Source organism: Perca fluviatilis, chromosome 2, assembly GCF_010015445.1.
Source record: "Perca fluviatilis chromosome 2, GENO_Pfluv_1.0, whole genome shotgun sequence".
Taxonomy (NCBI): Eukaryota; Metazoa; Chordata; class Actinopteri; order Perciformes; family Percidae; genus Perca; species Perca fluviatilis.
The window spans coordinates 31,647,451-31,664,764 of record NC_053113.1 but is presented as its reverse complement, the minus strand read 5'-3'; the positions used below and the strand labels follow the sequence as shown (position 1 = coordinate 31,664,764).

The following is a 17,314-nucleotide window of genomic DNA, read 5'->3' as shown; positions in this document are numbered from 1 at the left end:
TACTGCCCAGTTAGTAGTCTGATTGTATCTTGACACCCACTGTAACCCCGCTCTACACCTGTTATCTCTTTTAGCGGCAGCCACGTTTGAAGATTTCCAAATTCGGCCTCATGCACTCAACGTGCACTCATACCGGGCCCCAGCCTTCTGTGATCACTGTGGAGAGATGCTGTTCGGACTGGTCAGACAAGGGCTCAAGTGTGATGGTGAGGAAAATTGGGAGATAAAGTGTGAATAAGAAAAGATGACGTGGTCTGCAAATTTCTCGAAGAAGAAATGAATTGTAACACTCACCAAATATGCTCCATCTCCTCCACTCACCTCCCTGGTTTTTTGATCCATGCCGCCCCCTGCAGGATGTGGACTAAACTACCACAAGCGCTGCGCATTCAGCATCCCAAACAACTGCAGTGGAGCTCGGAAACGGCGTCTGTCCACCACTTCTCTGAGCAGCAGCCAGTCCCTGCGTCTCTCCACCTCTGAGTCAGTGTACAGTGTAGGGACGGCCTCCACGTGCACAGAGGACGCCAGCCTCATCCGCTCACACACACAAATGGTATTGGTGGATTCATGCACACAACGCTCTAGTCAGGTCAAACAGCTTTGAGCTGATGTCACAAATTAGGTAAACCCACTTTAACCCAGTTTAGTCACAGATTTAAGAAGTTTTAGGTTGAGACTGAAACATGTGATGAAAACATTTGTGATGGCAGTTAAACCACTACCAATTTTCCAGAAACAATGTCCGGTCCTGTCCGACCAATTTACATTGAAACTTCTTTCTACCAAAGGCATGTAAGGTGCAAACCTATTCAGAATCGAACCAAAACTGACTGTATGACTGCATTACACTAGAAGTGGTATTACCATTGCAATTTGGGTAAACACTTTAAGTAAACTATTCAGCTCAATTAAGGCAAAAAAACTAAATATGATTGCTGTTTGATTTCCCCTATAAATCCACTCTAATTTCAGAAGAGAAAGGAAACCATTTAGCTAGAGAAGAAACATAAGTTTAAAGCGACTATAATTTATATTTTCATACAGAGGTCGCTCCTATTGAACCTCCACAGAATTATCACTTGAGTCTGCAGCTCCCCTTAGCTTTACAAGCTTTATAGTGAGTTTCAGCTCATTGGTTTGCTGTTTTGGTTCACTCTTACTGCTCTTATAATGTGGTCTTAAGATGCAGAAGGCAGCTCTAAAAAAAACACTGTACACTACCTGCTCAGCACCAAACACCAGACAGACACAGTTAGTGACTATGTGGTGAACATAGTGAAGCATTTAGCAGCTATAAAGTGTAAGATGTTTCCCTTGTGCGTTGGTAGAGACCAAAAACAGAACTGTCCCACTGTGACACAGTCATGACACATGAACCCTAACTCTAACCCTAACCCTAACTTGTCATGACAAAAACTGAACGAAACTTACTAAAAGAAGCGTTATGTCATGAACATTTATGACTTGTTTATAATGTTTATGACACGTTCATGACAGTGTCATGTCACTCTTATGTAGATACCATCATGTAAAGTGTAACCTAATAATGTTGCCCTGTAACTTCTGGATGTAGGCAGCTGTTTGCTAACAAGTTCACCATAGGTAATGATGTGTCAGTGTTGTGTTCATAACTTCTTTCCTCTGCCCCCAAGTAACAAAAATCAATTATTGAAGGATTAAGGATAAGACATTTTCTTAATAAATGTATGCTTTAGTAATGAATTAGTTTGGTAGTAATTTACCTTGCTGTCAATTGTGGATAATGGATAATGTTCTTTCTATTTTCTTTACCCATACAGTTAAATTGATAATCTTTGTTTCCTCTCAATTCTGCTAGCCACGGACCCCAAGTGACGCCCGACGCTTCTACACGGGCCGACCAGTTCATTTGGACAAGATCCTGATGAGCAAGGTGAAGGTGCCCCACACGTTTGCTGTCCACTCGTACACACGACCGACGGTGTGCCAGTACTGCAAGAGGCTTCTCCGCGGACTGTTTAGGCAGGGCCTACAGTGCAAAGGTGAGTACAGACAAATGGAGAGACCTATTTCTGGATGGCCAGGTTGATGCAGAATAAAAGCCAAATCTAATCGGATTACATGTAATCTGATCAGAATGTGTGTTTTGTTCCTCTCAGATTGCAAGTTTAACTGCCATAAACGCTGTGTGTACAAGGTTCCTAATGATTGCCTCGGGGAGACCATTGGAGGTGAGGGGATATATAAATCTATGTCATTTATGAATATGTTAACCCTGCATGGATTTGATAAAAAAAATATTGATTTCTCATCTGCATGTTTCCATTGTCACAACTAAAGTTACTCTAATAACCATACATGATATAATACATTATCTAACAAGACTGAAACTCACTGGCACTAATGTTTTTATCTTCTCAGACAACAGAAGTAACAGCGGTAAGTATTACTGCTACTCTGTTTTGATGCATGTAAAGCTGTAGTCCTCTAATAGAAGTCTTAGTTGTAGTCATAGCAATAGCAAGTAGTAGTATTTTTTCACAGCATTTAAAAAAACAGTCACTTTAAATCAAGTTCCACTCAACCCCTTCTCTCCTTCTTCTCCCTCCCCCCCCAGACATGTTGAGTCCCAGTGCTGACCCTGAGGTGCCCATGGACTACAGCAGTGACTACGACGCCTCTGACAAGTCTTCAATGGATGACTCCGACGAGTCCTGCAGCATCCCTGGGTCCTTTTCTCCTGACAACAACCAGGACGGAACCAGCGGAGACCAGAGGTATGAGGAAGATATTTGGAGAAAAACGGTTATAGATTATAACGATGCACACAGAAAATAAAACACACATTTTACCTACTGAGTTCTGTCCTTCTTCTAGTGTTTACATCCCTTTAATGAGGGTGGTGCAGTCGGTGAGACAGACAACCCGTCGATCCAGTACGGCTATCAAGGAAGGATGGGTGGTTCACTACAGCAATAAGGACACACTGGTAAAAACATTACCCATAATTCCCCTGCTTCCCTCTTTTTGGGTATCTAAACAATTTCTTCTGAAAAGTATCTTACTTGTTGCTGTAGGGGCTGAACACATAGATTTATGCCATTTTTATTGTAGATGCTCTTTCTTCACTTTCTTTACTATGGTTTAGCAAGTTTGTTTTGTTTACTTTTCACTCACTCAGAGACATAAAGGACCTTCTTGTACACCAGCTCCTCTCTCAACAGTTTCAACCTTGATCATTTGGCTTTATGCTCTTTATTGCTTCCTTTTTCTTTTCTATCTGTGTGTGCATGTGAGCGTGCGTGTGTGTGTACCTGTATGTGTATGCAAGAGAAAATTGTTGAAGATTGATGGTGAGGCTGAGTCCCCCTGAAAGCATAATAGCACTCAGCAAATGCGAGGTGAATTCAAGCTAAAAGTCAATTTTCTGCCTTTTATATCTCCTATGTGTCTTCTCTTACCTCAGAGAAACTTTGCTGCCTCTCTAATCTTGTTTTTCGATTTTTCCTTCCTGGCTTCACTAACACGCTCCTTTTCTTTCTTTCTTTCTTTCTTTCTTTCTTTCTTTTTTTTTTTCTTTTTTTCTGTCTTTCTTTCTGTCTTTCTTTCACTTTTGTCTCCTCTTTTCTCTCTATTTTCACCTTCTCTTCTAGCAGCTTGTGCTCCTGCTCATCCTTCTTCTCATCTGGCCACTCTTCTCTTCTTCTGGACGTCAACGCCGAACTTGAAATGCATTTACATTGGTCCCTTAACTTTGCCCATGATGCGTACCCAATCCCTTACCCTCTGTCCCCACCCCCCCTCCCCCCCAATGTCCCGCCTTACCTTCGTTAACCCCATCCCACCCTACTCCAACCCCCAACAGAGGAAGAGGCACTACTGGCGTCTGGACTGTAAGTGCATCATCCTTTTCCAGAACAACACCACCAACAAATACTACAAGGTAAATCTAGTCTACTCCATGAAAAGCTATGATCTCAGGTCATGTATTTGAAGTGTGCAACCTCACTGGTCCATCCTCTTGCAGGATATCCCTCTGTCTGAGATCCTGGAGGTGCGCCCTGCTGGCAACTTCACTCTCGTCCCCCCAGGCACAAATCCTCACTGCTTCGAACTCATCACGGGCACTATGTGCTACTTTGTAGGGGAGGACCCCAACACTCTCCCCCCTCTGTCCCCCAGCAACCCCCAGACTCTCCCCCCGACCCCTCCCTCCCCCAGCCAAGTAGCTCCCAACAGCGGCATTGGGCGTGAGGTGGCCAAGGCTTGGGAGAGCGCCATTCGCCAGGCCCTCATGCCAGTCATCTTTCAGGACGCACCACCAGCTGAGGGGAACACAACTCACAGTAAGTAGAGAGCAGCCAAATGCTGGTGGTGCGTTTTTGGTTTGATATATTTTCTAACTGGCACTTTTTGAGATTTATGGATGGGAATGTCAGTTTAATATGCCCAAAAAAGTGTGTGCTGTTGCTCCGTCACGAGCCAACTGGGTGCTCAAGAAACAATAGACCAAAAGGGAAAAAACAACTCGCCAACTCTCATTGACTAACTGGATGAGTCTGCTCTTTATCAAAAACACCCTGATGGAGGTCAAATAAAGAGCAGACTCTTCCAGTAAGCTAAGCTGTTCTTTCTAAGCTGTTTCTTTAAGTTTAGTACATCAAGGTGAGGTTGAGCAAAGTTTTTCTATTTTTTAGTGTGAGACAATACCCTACAATACACATAAGGGATTAGTAGTTGACAAGTTGTGTTTAAGAAATTATACACAATTAACAACTCACAATACTGTATAACCTTTATGTTGTTCCTGGTTCTGTATTTTTAGGACAAGCTTCAATCAGCATATCTGTGTCTAACAGTCAAATCCAAGAGAATGTGGTATGGCTTTTTGTCAAGTTTTAGCAATTTTCATCAATCTTTAAGTTAATTATACATGGAGGATGCTGATGAATGTGTGAAATATTGCTTTCCTACAGGATATTGGTACAGTGTACCAGATTTTTGCTGATGAAGTGCTGGGATCTGGCCAATTTGGAGTTGTGTATGGAGGTATGTCGATCTAGTTATGCTGATTGAGCTCTAGATTGCTGTATTTTGTGAAGGAAATGAATAGTGTTATAGTGCTGTATAATAATGGTGTCTAAAGTTACAAGACAATACATCACAAACCTCTCAAAACATGGATTATACTGATGCATTTGTGAGTAGATGTGTCTTCAAAGGGAACCGATTTCACACAATCCGAGTCCGACAATGTTATAATATATAATAATATAAGTGCAATGTTACATCAATGGAGTGTTATTTTAAGTACATGGCCCAATATATGTCCACATGTATGTGACATAGTTTACAACCACATCTGCTACTAAAACTGAATTTCTTCATCAGGAAAGCACAGGAAGACTGGGAGGGACGTAGCTGTCAAAGTCATTGACAAGCTTCGCTTTCCCACCAAGCAGGAGAGCCAGCTGAGGAACGAGGTGGCCATACTGCAGGTAAACACACACATACTGTTTCACTGCAGCTGTAAATGGCTATCCGACATACGTATGCTGACACAGTGCTTTGCTATATATTGGATATTGATGTCGTTAGTTATATTGGCACGTGCATGAAAAATGCTGACAGTCATTCCAATACTGGTGTTCATTGTGACATTGATAATGTTTGTATTAAATTAACTTGACTGTGATTCTCAATATCTAAATATCTCCTCATCAATCATCAATCATGTTGGTCACATAAAAGTGAGATTTCCATGTCTTTTTTTATTATAAAGCAGGTGCTATATGGACTGCATTTATATAGCGCCTTTACTGGGTTAGGGTTATTTGCCTCTCATTCACACATTCACACGTCAGGGCTTCCATACGGCTGTAATGTCACAACTATACTATGTTTAAGTAGAAAGTGCTGCTACAGTGCCGGTACAGTCATTCCCTGGCTGCAACGGCGGTGCAGAGACTCTGAGAACGTATGTAGATGACGCTGACCAATCAGGGCAGACTGGGCTTTTTTAGAAGGGGGGCTATAGAGAGACAGGCACTAAAACAAAGTATTTTAGACAGAGGGTGAATACAGATATATTCAGACAGACAGTATGACAAAAACAATGTTTTTTTTAATATTAAAGCATGTAAACATGTTCTACTAGAAACCCAAAATACAGGCAGTGAACCTGAGAATGAACACAATATGGGACCTTTATGAACCATTTCTAAAAGGCAAGTGCATACAAAAGTTTCCTCCGTTTTGACTTATTAGAAACAGATGATTCAGTGTGGACAGTTTTTGAAAATGCCCACACTCACAGTACTTACGGGTGTTTTAATAGGATAATAGTATGAAAGCACTGAGACCATCAGTTTAGGAAACATTAGCCTGGGCTGTGTGGTTTATCACATTTGCCAGATCAAGGTCAGATTGCAAATGAGTTATCTGATAGCTGCCTCCTACAGTTGCAGACCATGTTCCTAGTGATGAATCAACATTATATGAAATTTCTTATAAGAAATGATTTAAGATCGTCCACAGTCATTTGTAATACTTATTTTGTGTATGATATTTGCAATAATGATAATTGAATTGCCTTTTGGAAACACAATTTCTCAATCAATTGCCGTATTTAAGAATATTAGGCTTCATTATTCACTTTATACTATTCGCTTATCTTTTCCTATTTCAGTTAATATGTAGAGATATTGGAGAATCCAAATCAATATTTCATACTTGAAAAGCCTGGAGAATTGTTAGCTAACCTACGGAACCAACAAATACTGTTTGTCAAGTTAAAGAAAATTTGATATTTACAAATGATTGTAAAGTTAAAAATAAATTGCTATGGGTAAATACATACAGTAAATAATAACAAAAAGTTGTTTTAAACGACTTGAGAGGAACTTTGTATTTGAGGAGGAAAAAAAGGTGGAGAATAATGGGTTACACTTAACTTGAAGGTAGCTACAAAGAGTGACATGACACTGTCATGAACGTGTCATAAACATTATAAACAAGTCATAAACGTTTATGACATAACGCTTCTTTTAGTAAGTGTCATTCGGTTTTTGTCATGACAAGTTATGTTTAGGGTTAGGGTTCATTTGTCATGACAGTGTCATGTGTTCATGACAGTGTCATGTCACTCTTATGTAGATACCTTCAAGTAAAGTGTTACTGAATAATGTATTTGTTTGTTCAGTTCAGGATTTAATCAATGGTCGTGTTGTGTTTTGATGTATTTCTTTTCCCACAGTATGTTTTTGTTGGAAATAATTGCATGTTTTGTTGTTCAGCCTGTTGTTTGTGTAATGATTTAGAAACATACGCATGCTTTAATGCACAGTTCATTGTTCACCAGCAGATGGAAACAGAACTTCAATTATTCTATTTGCTGTCTAAACGTGTTTACGACTCTGTCACTAAAAGACCCGACTTCCTCTTCAGCTCTACAGTTACTCACTTGGCCTGTCAGACAAAGAAAAGACACATTTACAACCTTTCAAATGAAATGATTTTTAAAATGATGCCCCTCTGTCTGTATACTTCTCTTTCACCACTCTCTCCTCTTTTACTTTTCATTTCATCCTGCCCATCTTTTTCATACAAATCCCACATTTCCATATAATCTTTTTATCTCCTTTCTCCCTCCTCCTCTTCTTTTCTGGTCCCTCTCTCAGAGTTTACGTCACCTGGGCATTGTGAACCTGGAGTGTATGTTTGAGACCCCAGAGAAAGTGTTTGTGGTGATGGAGAAGCTGCATGGTGACATGCTGGAGATGATTCTGTCCAGTGAGAAAGGCAGATTGCCTGAGAGGCTCACTAAGTTCCTCATCACACAGGTGTGTATGCGCCCCAGCAAAGATGCATTTGTGGTGTGTATCAGTAGATGTATGCAAGGATATGCAAGGTGTGTGTCACTTACTGACAATGACGTCCTTGTGTCTTGCTGTGGGCTTTTTGTTCTCTGCCAGTCTAACATCTTGTCTTTTAAGTATTTGTTTGTATTGGGCCTTGTTGTAACTTCCTAGAAATTCATATCCTTTTTTTTGCGGTTGTGTGTACATATGTGCAGATTCTTGCAGCTCTGAGACATCTACACTTTAAGAACATAGTTCACTGTGATCTGAAACCTGAGAATGTGCTGCTTGCCTCTGCAGATCCCTTTCCCCAGGTATACACAAACACACACACACCCACACACACACACACACACACACACACACACACACACACACACACACACACACACACACACACACACACACACACACACACACACACACACACACACACTAAAACCCATTCTCATTGTGCGGCAGTTATGGTTTTCACACTGTTATGAGTTTTTATGAGACCACAAAGCAATGCCAAAGCAATGCCTCTCTGCCATTTTACCAATTCTCTATTTATTCATCAAATGGCAACCTGACTCCCTACCTACTGTTCCTCACTGTTTACTTCTCTCAGGTGAAGTTGTGCGACTTTGGTTTTGCCCGTATCATTGGCGAGAAGTCTTTCCGTCGCTCGGTGGTCGGCACCCCGGCCTACCTGGCCCCGGAGGTTCTGCTGAACCAGGGCTACAACCGCTCACTGGACATGTGGTCAGTCGGCGTCATTATGTATGTCAGCCTGAGTGGGACATTCCCCTTTAATGAGGATGAAGATATCAACGACCAGATCCACAACGCTGCTTTCATGTACCCTCCCAACCCCTGGAAACAGATCTCCAGTGATGGTAAACACGAAGGGGGGGAGACGAGAGGAATTGTTTGACACATCTAGTATTGCACTGAGTTGCCAGTTTATTAGGTACACCTAGCTAAAGCTAATGCAGTCTAATACATCCTTTCTCCATGAAGGTTATAATGTTTAGTATTTCTTGATGCTGTTTTATTGAGATGTTAATTCAACTGTGTGATCATTTTGGAGGGTGTAGTTTGTGGTGCTGATGAATTATATCGAGTTATCCTGAGAGGTGTTCCTAAAAATATTTAGTTTATATTAATGAGGGTAGGCTAAGTAACAGAAACATCTCTCTGTATAATGCAATACAGTTCAACAGCACCCCAAACCACATCCTCCAGAATGACCATATACAGTTGAATCAACACCTCTCTGAGTGTTAAGTTAAAACCTTTAAATTTCACAATACATTTTGTAATAATGATCTGACCCGCCACTTTCTACAGGAACTGGGTTTCCATCTAAATCATGGTGATAGTCATCTTAAAGCTAGTTTCTTCCTAGACATTGCATTGCATTTCTACCACAACTACATGCAGAGATAAAATTGTTCAGATGAAGCTCAAATACCAATTCATAATATTTTAGAGACTTCTTATTTTTACTGTAAATAGTCAGTTTAGTTTAATAGACAGATCTGCATACTTTTGTTTCTAGCAACCGACTTGATCAACAACCTGCTGCAAGTGAAGATGAGGAAACGCTACAGCGTGGACAAGAGTCTCAGCCACGTTTACTTACAGGTAACATATCAAAACTACTTTCAAGCACACTCAAACACACACACTGTGAAATACATGGTTTAAAGTCTGACACTTTTTTTTATCACACTTGCAGTACAACCAGTAATCCCCAATTCAAAGTACAGTAAGCAACACTTTTCCCAGATATGGTGACTGCCCATAACTTCAGTGGCAGAGCAGTACTTACAATAATTTCTTTTTTTAATTTTGAAAACCCCTTAATAAAATCTGTGGCCTTTACAGAAAATGGCAAATACAACACCAGGGGCTAGATGTATAAATGCACAATGAACAAAAACCATGCGTATGCTTTTCCCCCCACACATAAACTGGTATTAGAAACAAAGAATGTGCCATGACAATGTGCGTACCTCACGCATGCTTCTGAACAGGCGTACACATTGTTTCAGCTGAGATAGCTGCGGGTGATTTGATGAGGAGGAGATTGAATAGAAGTTGAGAGACGAGTAACATTGTTTGTAGGTTGTTTGCCAAATTCACTGCTTGTGTTATTATATTGTAAAATTCATTCAAATTTAAATTATTTATATGATGAATTCCATCATTCTTTTTATTTGCATTCTCCCTGTTACAATTATTTAATTTCATCCTGAATTGTGAAGCACTTTGTAAAGTCTGTTTCAACATGAACGCTATGAATGAATCATTAATCATCCTTCTGACATTTAATAATGATGATGGTTGAGAATTTGCTGCAATTATGGTTTGCAGGAAGAAATAATGATGAAATTGTCTTGTATCATTTTCTCAGAAGTAATCACACCAGTCTAGGGTCATTCAAGTTCTTACTCACACACATACAGTACACAACACACACACACACACACACACACACACACACACACACACACACACACACACACACACACACACACACACACACACACACAGGCTAAAGTGTGATTACCGGATGATATGCTATAAACACATAAAAGCCAATTTAATTTGAATCTAATTTCAAGGTTCCTGAAACTGAAATTTTATCCCCGTGCTTATTCCCGTTTCTCAGGACTATCAGACGTGGTTAGACCTGCGGGAGCTGGAGACTAAACTCGGTGGCCGTTACATAACCCATGAGAGTGATGACAGCCGCTGGCAAATGTTTGCCCGTGAACATACTCTGCCTTACCCCGCTCATCTTGTTCCTCCTCCTCCTGTGCCGGCCTCTGACGATGAGGAGGGCGGGGAGGATGCAGATGTGCAAGGCCTCACTGAGAGGGTCAGCATCCTCTGACCAGAGAGAGACTGAGGACTCAAGCGCATTTAGGAAGGAGGAAAAAAAGTAAGGAGAGGGAGGGAGGATTGGCATGGTTGACCTAGAGCCTGGAAGAGACATGAAGAAATAGCTTTCAGCTGTTTAGACTTTCACAGCATATTTGTGTGCTTGCACATAATTTTACAGCAATAAATGTAGTTTCTGTCCTCTCGCTTGAGGTCATCAAAACTTAATTCTGATCATTCACCATTGCTGTTATTGGTCCTCTTTTATCTTTTGACTCGTTGCGCTCTTTTAATGATGAAGACTGCTTGACTCTATTTCACATCCTCTGTGCAGTTCACATGGGTGAGTCTTCACAGATTAAATCAAACTTTAAATAAGAATTTCTCAGACGAATGAAGAGCAGCATGTTTGTTCCCTCCCACTGGAAGATGCATCAAAGTGATGCAGGAAATGTCACTTCACCACAAGCGATAAACATAACAATTTGGTGCAGGTGTGTTTTTTTTTTTTATTGAGGTGTATTTCTAAACAAATAGGGTTGTTTGAGTGAATATTGAAAATGAAACTGCATCCCAATAAAAGAGAAGTAACGTTTGTTTTCTGTGTCATTTAATTGGACTGACAGGAATTACAGTCCCTTTTACATGTATGTCTTCGGTAAAGACCGGTCCAATTTCTTTTCGGTGCTTTACAGTGACAAAGGACTTCCTCTGTGCTGATAATTACTAATGTGCAGGCATGGAGTCAAACCCATCTACATTCACAAATGCATTCCCATTAATGCATGTCCTGTAGTGAAAGCTGGAGGTATTGATCTGCTCACAGTAAATCCTCTGTTAATTACCACTAGTTTTGAGCCACAATATGCTCTTAGAAAATATGTGATTAAAGATGTCTTTGTGGGTTTGAATGATCTCTAGCATGGGGCTGTTCATTACCGGAATTACCCAATCTCGCCCATCTCTGAAGTCAAAACAGTTGTGTATTTAAATGGTGAATAATATGTCCTTACAGTTGCGTGTACATGTGTACAAGATTCATAAACCTGGTACTGCCAATGAAAGCAGATTTTTAAACCTGAGCAGGTTAATGGACACCTCTTTTAAACAACACTGTTCTTTGTTTACTGTTGTTAAGAAGAGCAGACCTCTCCCTATGATGTAAGTGCATAGACGGACAGCTTGGGTTACTAAACTAGGTTTTGGAGAGTGCGTGTAGTTTGATTATTGACTACCTGTCATGTCAATATGTTGCATGTTTCTGTGAAGTAGTAGAATATAAAAGTACAATATAAAACATGCTGTAGTTATGATGGTCTATTATCAGGGACGTGCACAGGTACGGGCTACTGTTGCCTGGGCAACTGCCCGTTTTGCCCTGATTGGATTAGCTGCCCCTCTGGCGAAAGAGCCTAAATAAACTTTTCTTTCTTTCTTTTTCTTCTTCTTTTGCTGTTGTGGCTGCATTAATACAATAATACGCTCATCATTACTTAAGTTAAATCAAATTAAATTCACTATATCATTCAATCTTGCCTTCAGCGATGCCCTCTGCCCCCAGTCACGTGACTTTGTTTATATTCTCACACATGGAGCAGCGCAAGCTCTTCTGCCGTCCCCTGAGTTTTGAGTTATGGAGATTATGACAAATGCCCTGTGAATAGTAACCAAAAAAATAGAGAAAGAGCTCAATGAAGCAGCTGTTGCCTTTTTTCCAGATTAGAGCAATAGCCCCTCCAAATGTCTGTGCACGTCCCTGTCTATTATACACATGTGTAACCTGAAGTTTATATAGTTGTCAAATATGAGTAGACTGTGTATAACATGTTTGAAGGATAATCCTAGCCTTGGTAACAGATAATACAAACCTTGAACAATATTCTTTTTTGTCTTGGATGTTTTTCAAGATAATACAAACCTTGAACAATATTCTTTTTTGTCTTGGATGTTTTCTTTATTCATCCGTGCATAACTGTCATCTAGAAATTGTAAATTTCAGCTTTTCGAGAGAGAAAACAACTGCAACAGGGCAGTCGTGGGCATGAGATAATAATTCACTACTAAGATCTTTAAGAAGCAGAACTGTCACTCAGGTTTTCTATGGCGAAAGACAACTCAAGATTGGATAACACGAGACAAACAAATAGAAAAGCATTGTTATTTTGACCCTTTCTGAAGAAATGCTTATAACAGATTTGCCGTTGCTAATTTCTGTTTAAATGTACTGCCATAAGGGCCAATGGAAATTTCAAGGATGCTTGCAACATGCCCTTAACATATGAAGGATTTATGTATGCATTTGAGTACACACATACAAAGATTACTCACAGCTTTCAGAGAACAAAGACCTGATTGTTTTACACATATTACATCTCACAGACTGAGAGGCACTCAAGAGGACCATGTGGTTATAGAGGCGAAGGTAGTGAATGGTCTTCCATTCTGTGATAAGCGCACTTCAGCCAGCTACTCTGGTGAAAGTACAACCTTGTTTCCTCCTACACTGCATCCATCATCATTGCTAAATAACCCCAAAGGATACACTCTTTATTTCTGTCCGTTTCCTTTTATTTCTGTCAAGGGGCAGTTGTCACTATCCCATCAGCTACACTTCTCCAGACTACTGTCTTTGCACTGGCAAGTGGCAGTGGAGACCCTTCACTTAGTCAGCAAAAGCGATCCGAACCTCAAAGAGACTGGTAACCTGGCACCAGCAATGAAGTCTCTAATTAGCTTAATCTAATTCTGCGAAAAGCAAAGATTTTCTAATTTGTCAGAAAAGAAAGAGAAGTCAATAAATGAAACATTCCCTCTGAAAGTCTGGTCAGAGTGGAACATTTGAGAGATGAAATAATGTGCTTTTCAAATTCAAAGTATATGCTCTCAGCTGCCATGGCAACAGGCTTCGTGAATGGCTTCAGGTTTTTAATTGAATTTCCACCATAGATTGTAGCATTTGTAATATACGTAAACACAAAGAATGTTTACTCATCAAAAAGTGTACACTCAGTCAAATTAGATGTTTCTGTTATTGTTAGGGCTGGGCAACGATTAAAAGTTTTAATTGCGATTAATCACATGATTTCCCTGATAAATCGTGATAAATCGTGATTAATCACATTGTTATACTCAATATCCAATAATGAATTCAAAAGTAGTGTATAGCGCAATTTTATTTTAAATGTTCTGCCATATAAACAAAAGTGCCATAACATTTGTTCTGCAAACACTTAACATCAGCATTTTGTTTATACAGTAACAGTTAAATAAAATATTTAGTTTAAATCTCAACTTAAACAATGTAATCAAAGCAAATACAAAATTAAAGCTTAATGCCTAATGTTAGTTTTGTGTGCTTAAGTATGCCTTCACAACAAAGATGACTGAAGAAGAGCGAGAAAGAGCTGCCAGGGCATTCTTGTTATCCTGTTTGTTATATATATATATATATATATATATATATATATATATAAAAATGCCCACAAAATCCTGAGTCACAATCATAACATTAAAACTCTAACTCTGAGGTAATTATGGTTAGGTGTCCAGTAGTCCCCAGTGAGACCAACAGTCGTCCTCTCCTTCTCATACAACTTGTGTATTCTTCTTGTGATGGTGCGTCTTGAGGGAATCTCATACCTGCCGTCATTTGTTGCTCAGAATGTTTCTCAGACCGACGTCCTCCACAACACTAATGGGCCTGCAGTCTGTAGCTATCCACTTCGCTATGGCATTCGTTAGCTTCTCTTGCCTTTGTTTATCTATACTTCTCCCACATGCTGCATCTAACGTAGCCTGCCGACGCGCCACTGTTTGTTGCGTTGAATGATTTGCTGGTATCAACTGTGTGTATTGCATTTAGGTGATATATTTCAGAATGGAAGTACTCCGGTGATAAGAAAATTCAACTTTGCAGTGGTTACAAATAACTTTGGTTCTGTCGACTGCGCCGTCTGGAAGAACTTTTAAATTAAAATGCCCATGTAAAAGTTCCGTACCCTTCTCTATGTTTGTTGGTTTGTTTATCCGCCAGTTCTTTTCTTTTCCAGTTCCTGTAAGCGCGGCAGCAGTCAGCAGACTTTTACAATAATAAAAAAAAGAAATAATAAAAATGCGTTAATGCGCGATAAAATAATTGTCAGCGTTAATTAATTAATGAGTTAACGCGACAATAACGCGTTAACTTGCCCAGCCCTAGTTATTGTAAAAAAAATCTCATGAAAAGACCATAACCAACAATGTATCAGTCTGTCTCTCTAATACAATATGATACTTTCCTATCCTAATTGCTCTCAGCCCATTGGTCCCCATCATGAAGACTTAAATGTTAAAAATAAGACACAAAATATATAGTTTAATAAAAAAATAGTAAATTTAAAATACAGCTGGACACTAGTTTTTTACTACTACTTTATTACTAAGTGCTACTCAGACAGGAGTAAAGAGCAAATTTGATGGGGACTATTTTCAGCAGTGGATTAATTCACATTTGGTGCTTTAGTGAATATTCCTAGCAGCAGAAAGTTGTACGTGGGTGTGACCACCTCTGCAGTGTCTTGTGTTTGCTGTGATTCGCCTCTGCTGACTCCGCAGGGGGATCGTTAATGTAACCTGGAAGACTTGGGCTTCCCCAGGTTCCCACATCCTAATTATCCTTAAATTTGGTCAAATTTGGATTGATTTAATGAAGGACCATGTCATCTAGCACTCATTGATGTGTTTTGAATAGTTTTTGGACCCACTGCAACAGAGGAATAAGATATTTCAGGCTTTGGCTATGCATAGTATGATCATTTTATTGTTGGTTTTATAGAATAACACCACAATGAACTTTTAAGACAAATAAAAACATTTAAATTAAAACAGTATTCATATTAATTTTCTATTCTTCTAATAATGACTTTATTTCCACAGCCAGTGTTTTGTCATCCTACTCTGAGGAAATGTTTTATCATTACGTAATAGGTTAAAATCTTAAAATGAAATAATTCAAACCATCGATCTATACTACTCACTAAATGTCTCTGTTTTGTGTAATATTTTGTCTTGTTTCAGTGGAAATTACATAAAATTAAAAGAGTGTGTTGAAAACCCTCCCAAATTTGGTATGTGGAATGAAGTAAAAAAGGTTTTTTAGGGTTTTTACTTGTTGCCATTATCAAGTCAGCTCAGCTCAGTAATCCTGCTTCCTGAGATAACATCAAAACCGTCAGTAAACCTACAAAACAAAAACCTTGTTAGGTCTGGAAATGTTTTTCTGTAATCGTGTAACACGATCGCAAATTCTGATTGCACTTTCCTCATCAGCTGGTATGACTGCAGAACAATTGACCTGCAGTTTGCAGGAAGTACACTAAAAGGCTATGCCAGCTGCTGAGGTTGCCCTTGCACTAACACATAATGCATTTTGAATAGGGAATAACTCAACAGGGTAAAACAATTAGCAAAATTACAGAAAATTGCAGAGGATTTCCGGTTGTTAGACAGATGCAAAGCCAAAAGGTAGACAAGAACTCTTATACATCACACAAGTCTTTCTTTGCAAAAACTAAATTAGAACTTTGTGAAAAATCAGTGGAAGGTATTCAATACTTAAAGGGGTGATAGAATGATTATATAGGGTATTTCACACTGTTCCTTATGGTCTCCTAATGGGTTATGTAACATTAGATGGGCTGAAAATGGCCTGGTTGATATTTTATTGGCCCTTATGCATCCCTGTGTTTTGGCCCTATTTGTAACAAGAGCTTTTCTTCCAAATATGGTATGGTCATGAATATTTAGATGAGCTGCGCGCTGCTTGGTTGAGCCCTAAGGCCATTTTACAGTTGTGCACGACGGCAGGTCCGGCGTACGCCCCTCTCGCACCGGCCCCACGCCATAGCCTGACGACCCTCGAAAATGTAACTACAGCCGCAGCAGCAGTAGCTCGGCGTGGCTTGGTAGGTTGCATTTCCACTTTTTGGTTTTATTAACAAATGAAAGGGGTTCTTCCTCTACTATTTACTGTAGTCGAAAGCACAGAGGAGACACTTTGTTTCTCTCACTATGACTCTAGAGTCGCTACCGCCCGAGCTCAGGTATCGCCGGCACTCTCTCACTTCTCTACCACACACTCCCACACACACACGCAGCTCGACGCACACACCACCACAAGTATAAAATCAGGCCCTTTTAGCTACGGTGAGAGCTCATGGAGCCACGACAACTATAAAGGCTTTAGCCCGCTTACCACACGTAGAGACGCGCTGATTGGTTGAGCGAATCGTCATACCCACGCATTAGAGGTCGCGTGCTGATTGGTTGAGCGAATCCCCAGTACTCACACATTAGAAACGCGACAGAATCTCATATTCCAGACCAAATTCACTTCTGAGACTTTTTAGCGAAATCAACTATATAAAGCTGAAATATGGGCCGTTTTACGAAAATGGATGGCTAATTGCAAATTTGGTAAAACTGTGTGTCGGAGTTCAGCTGCCTGTATTGCTGCCTCGCCGCCCGGCCTGCCTTCCTCCACAGACCCCGGCCTGCTGTGAGCTTGTTTGAGCTCCGCACGCATAAATCATCCGTTTGGGCGGAACGGGCAGATCTCCAGGGCC

At 40.1% G+C, this 17,314-nt stretch overlaps 1 protein-coding gene across 2 annotated transcripts in view; it reads left to right on the top strand.

Moving 5' to 3' along the window:
- prkd2 (protein kinase D2) overlaps nt 1-12,641 on the top strand; it is a 37,672-nt gene extending 25,031 nt beyond the window's left edge. For both annotated transcript variants that reach the window (XM_039826511.1, XM_039826502.1), the window contains 17 exons: nt 75-206; nt 357-556; nt 1,841-2,024; nt 2,142-2,213; nt 2,404-2,421; nt 2,600-2,759; nt 2,860-2,971; nt 3,848-3,925; nt 4,010-4,328; nt 4,808-4,860; nt 4,959-5,031; nt 5,374-5,480; nt 7,662-7,823; nt 8,057-8,155; nt 8,452-8,719; nt 9,385-9,470; nt 10,501-12,641. In XM_039826511.1, coding sequence (XP_039682445.1) covers nt 75-206; nt 357-556; nt 1,841-2,024; nt 2,142-2,213; nt 2,404-2,421; nt 2,600-2,759; nt 2,860-2,971; nt 3,848-3,925; nt 4,010-4,328; nt 4,808-4,860; nt 4,959-5,031; nt 5,374-5,480; nt 7,662-7,823; nt 8,057-8,155; nt 8,452-8,719; nt 9,385-9,470; nt 10,501-10,725 — 2,348 coding nt within the window. In that variant the 3' untranslated portion in view covers nt 10,726-12,641. The remainder of the gene's footprint in view (nt 1-74; nt 207-356; nt 557-1,840; nt 2,025-2,141; nt 2,214-2,403; nt 2,422-2,599; nt 2,760-2,859; nt 2,972-3,847; nt 3,926-4,009; nt 4,329-4,807; nt 4,861-4,958; nt 5,032-5,373; nt 5,481-7,661; nt 7,824-8,056; nt 8,156-8,451; nt 8,720-9,384; nt 9,471-10,500) is intronic.
- Nucleotides 12,642-17,314: the final 4,673 nt, after the last annotated feature.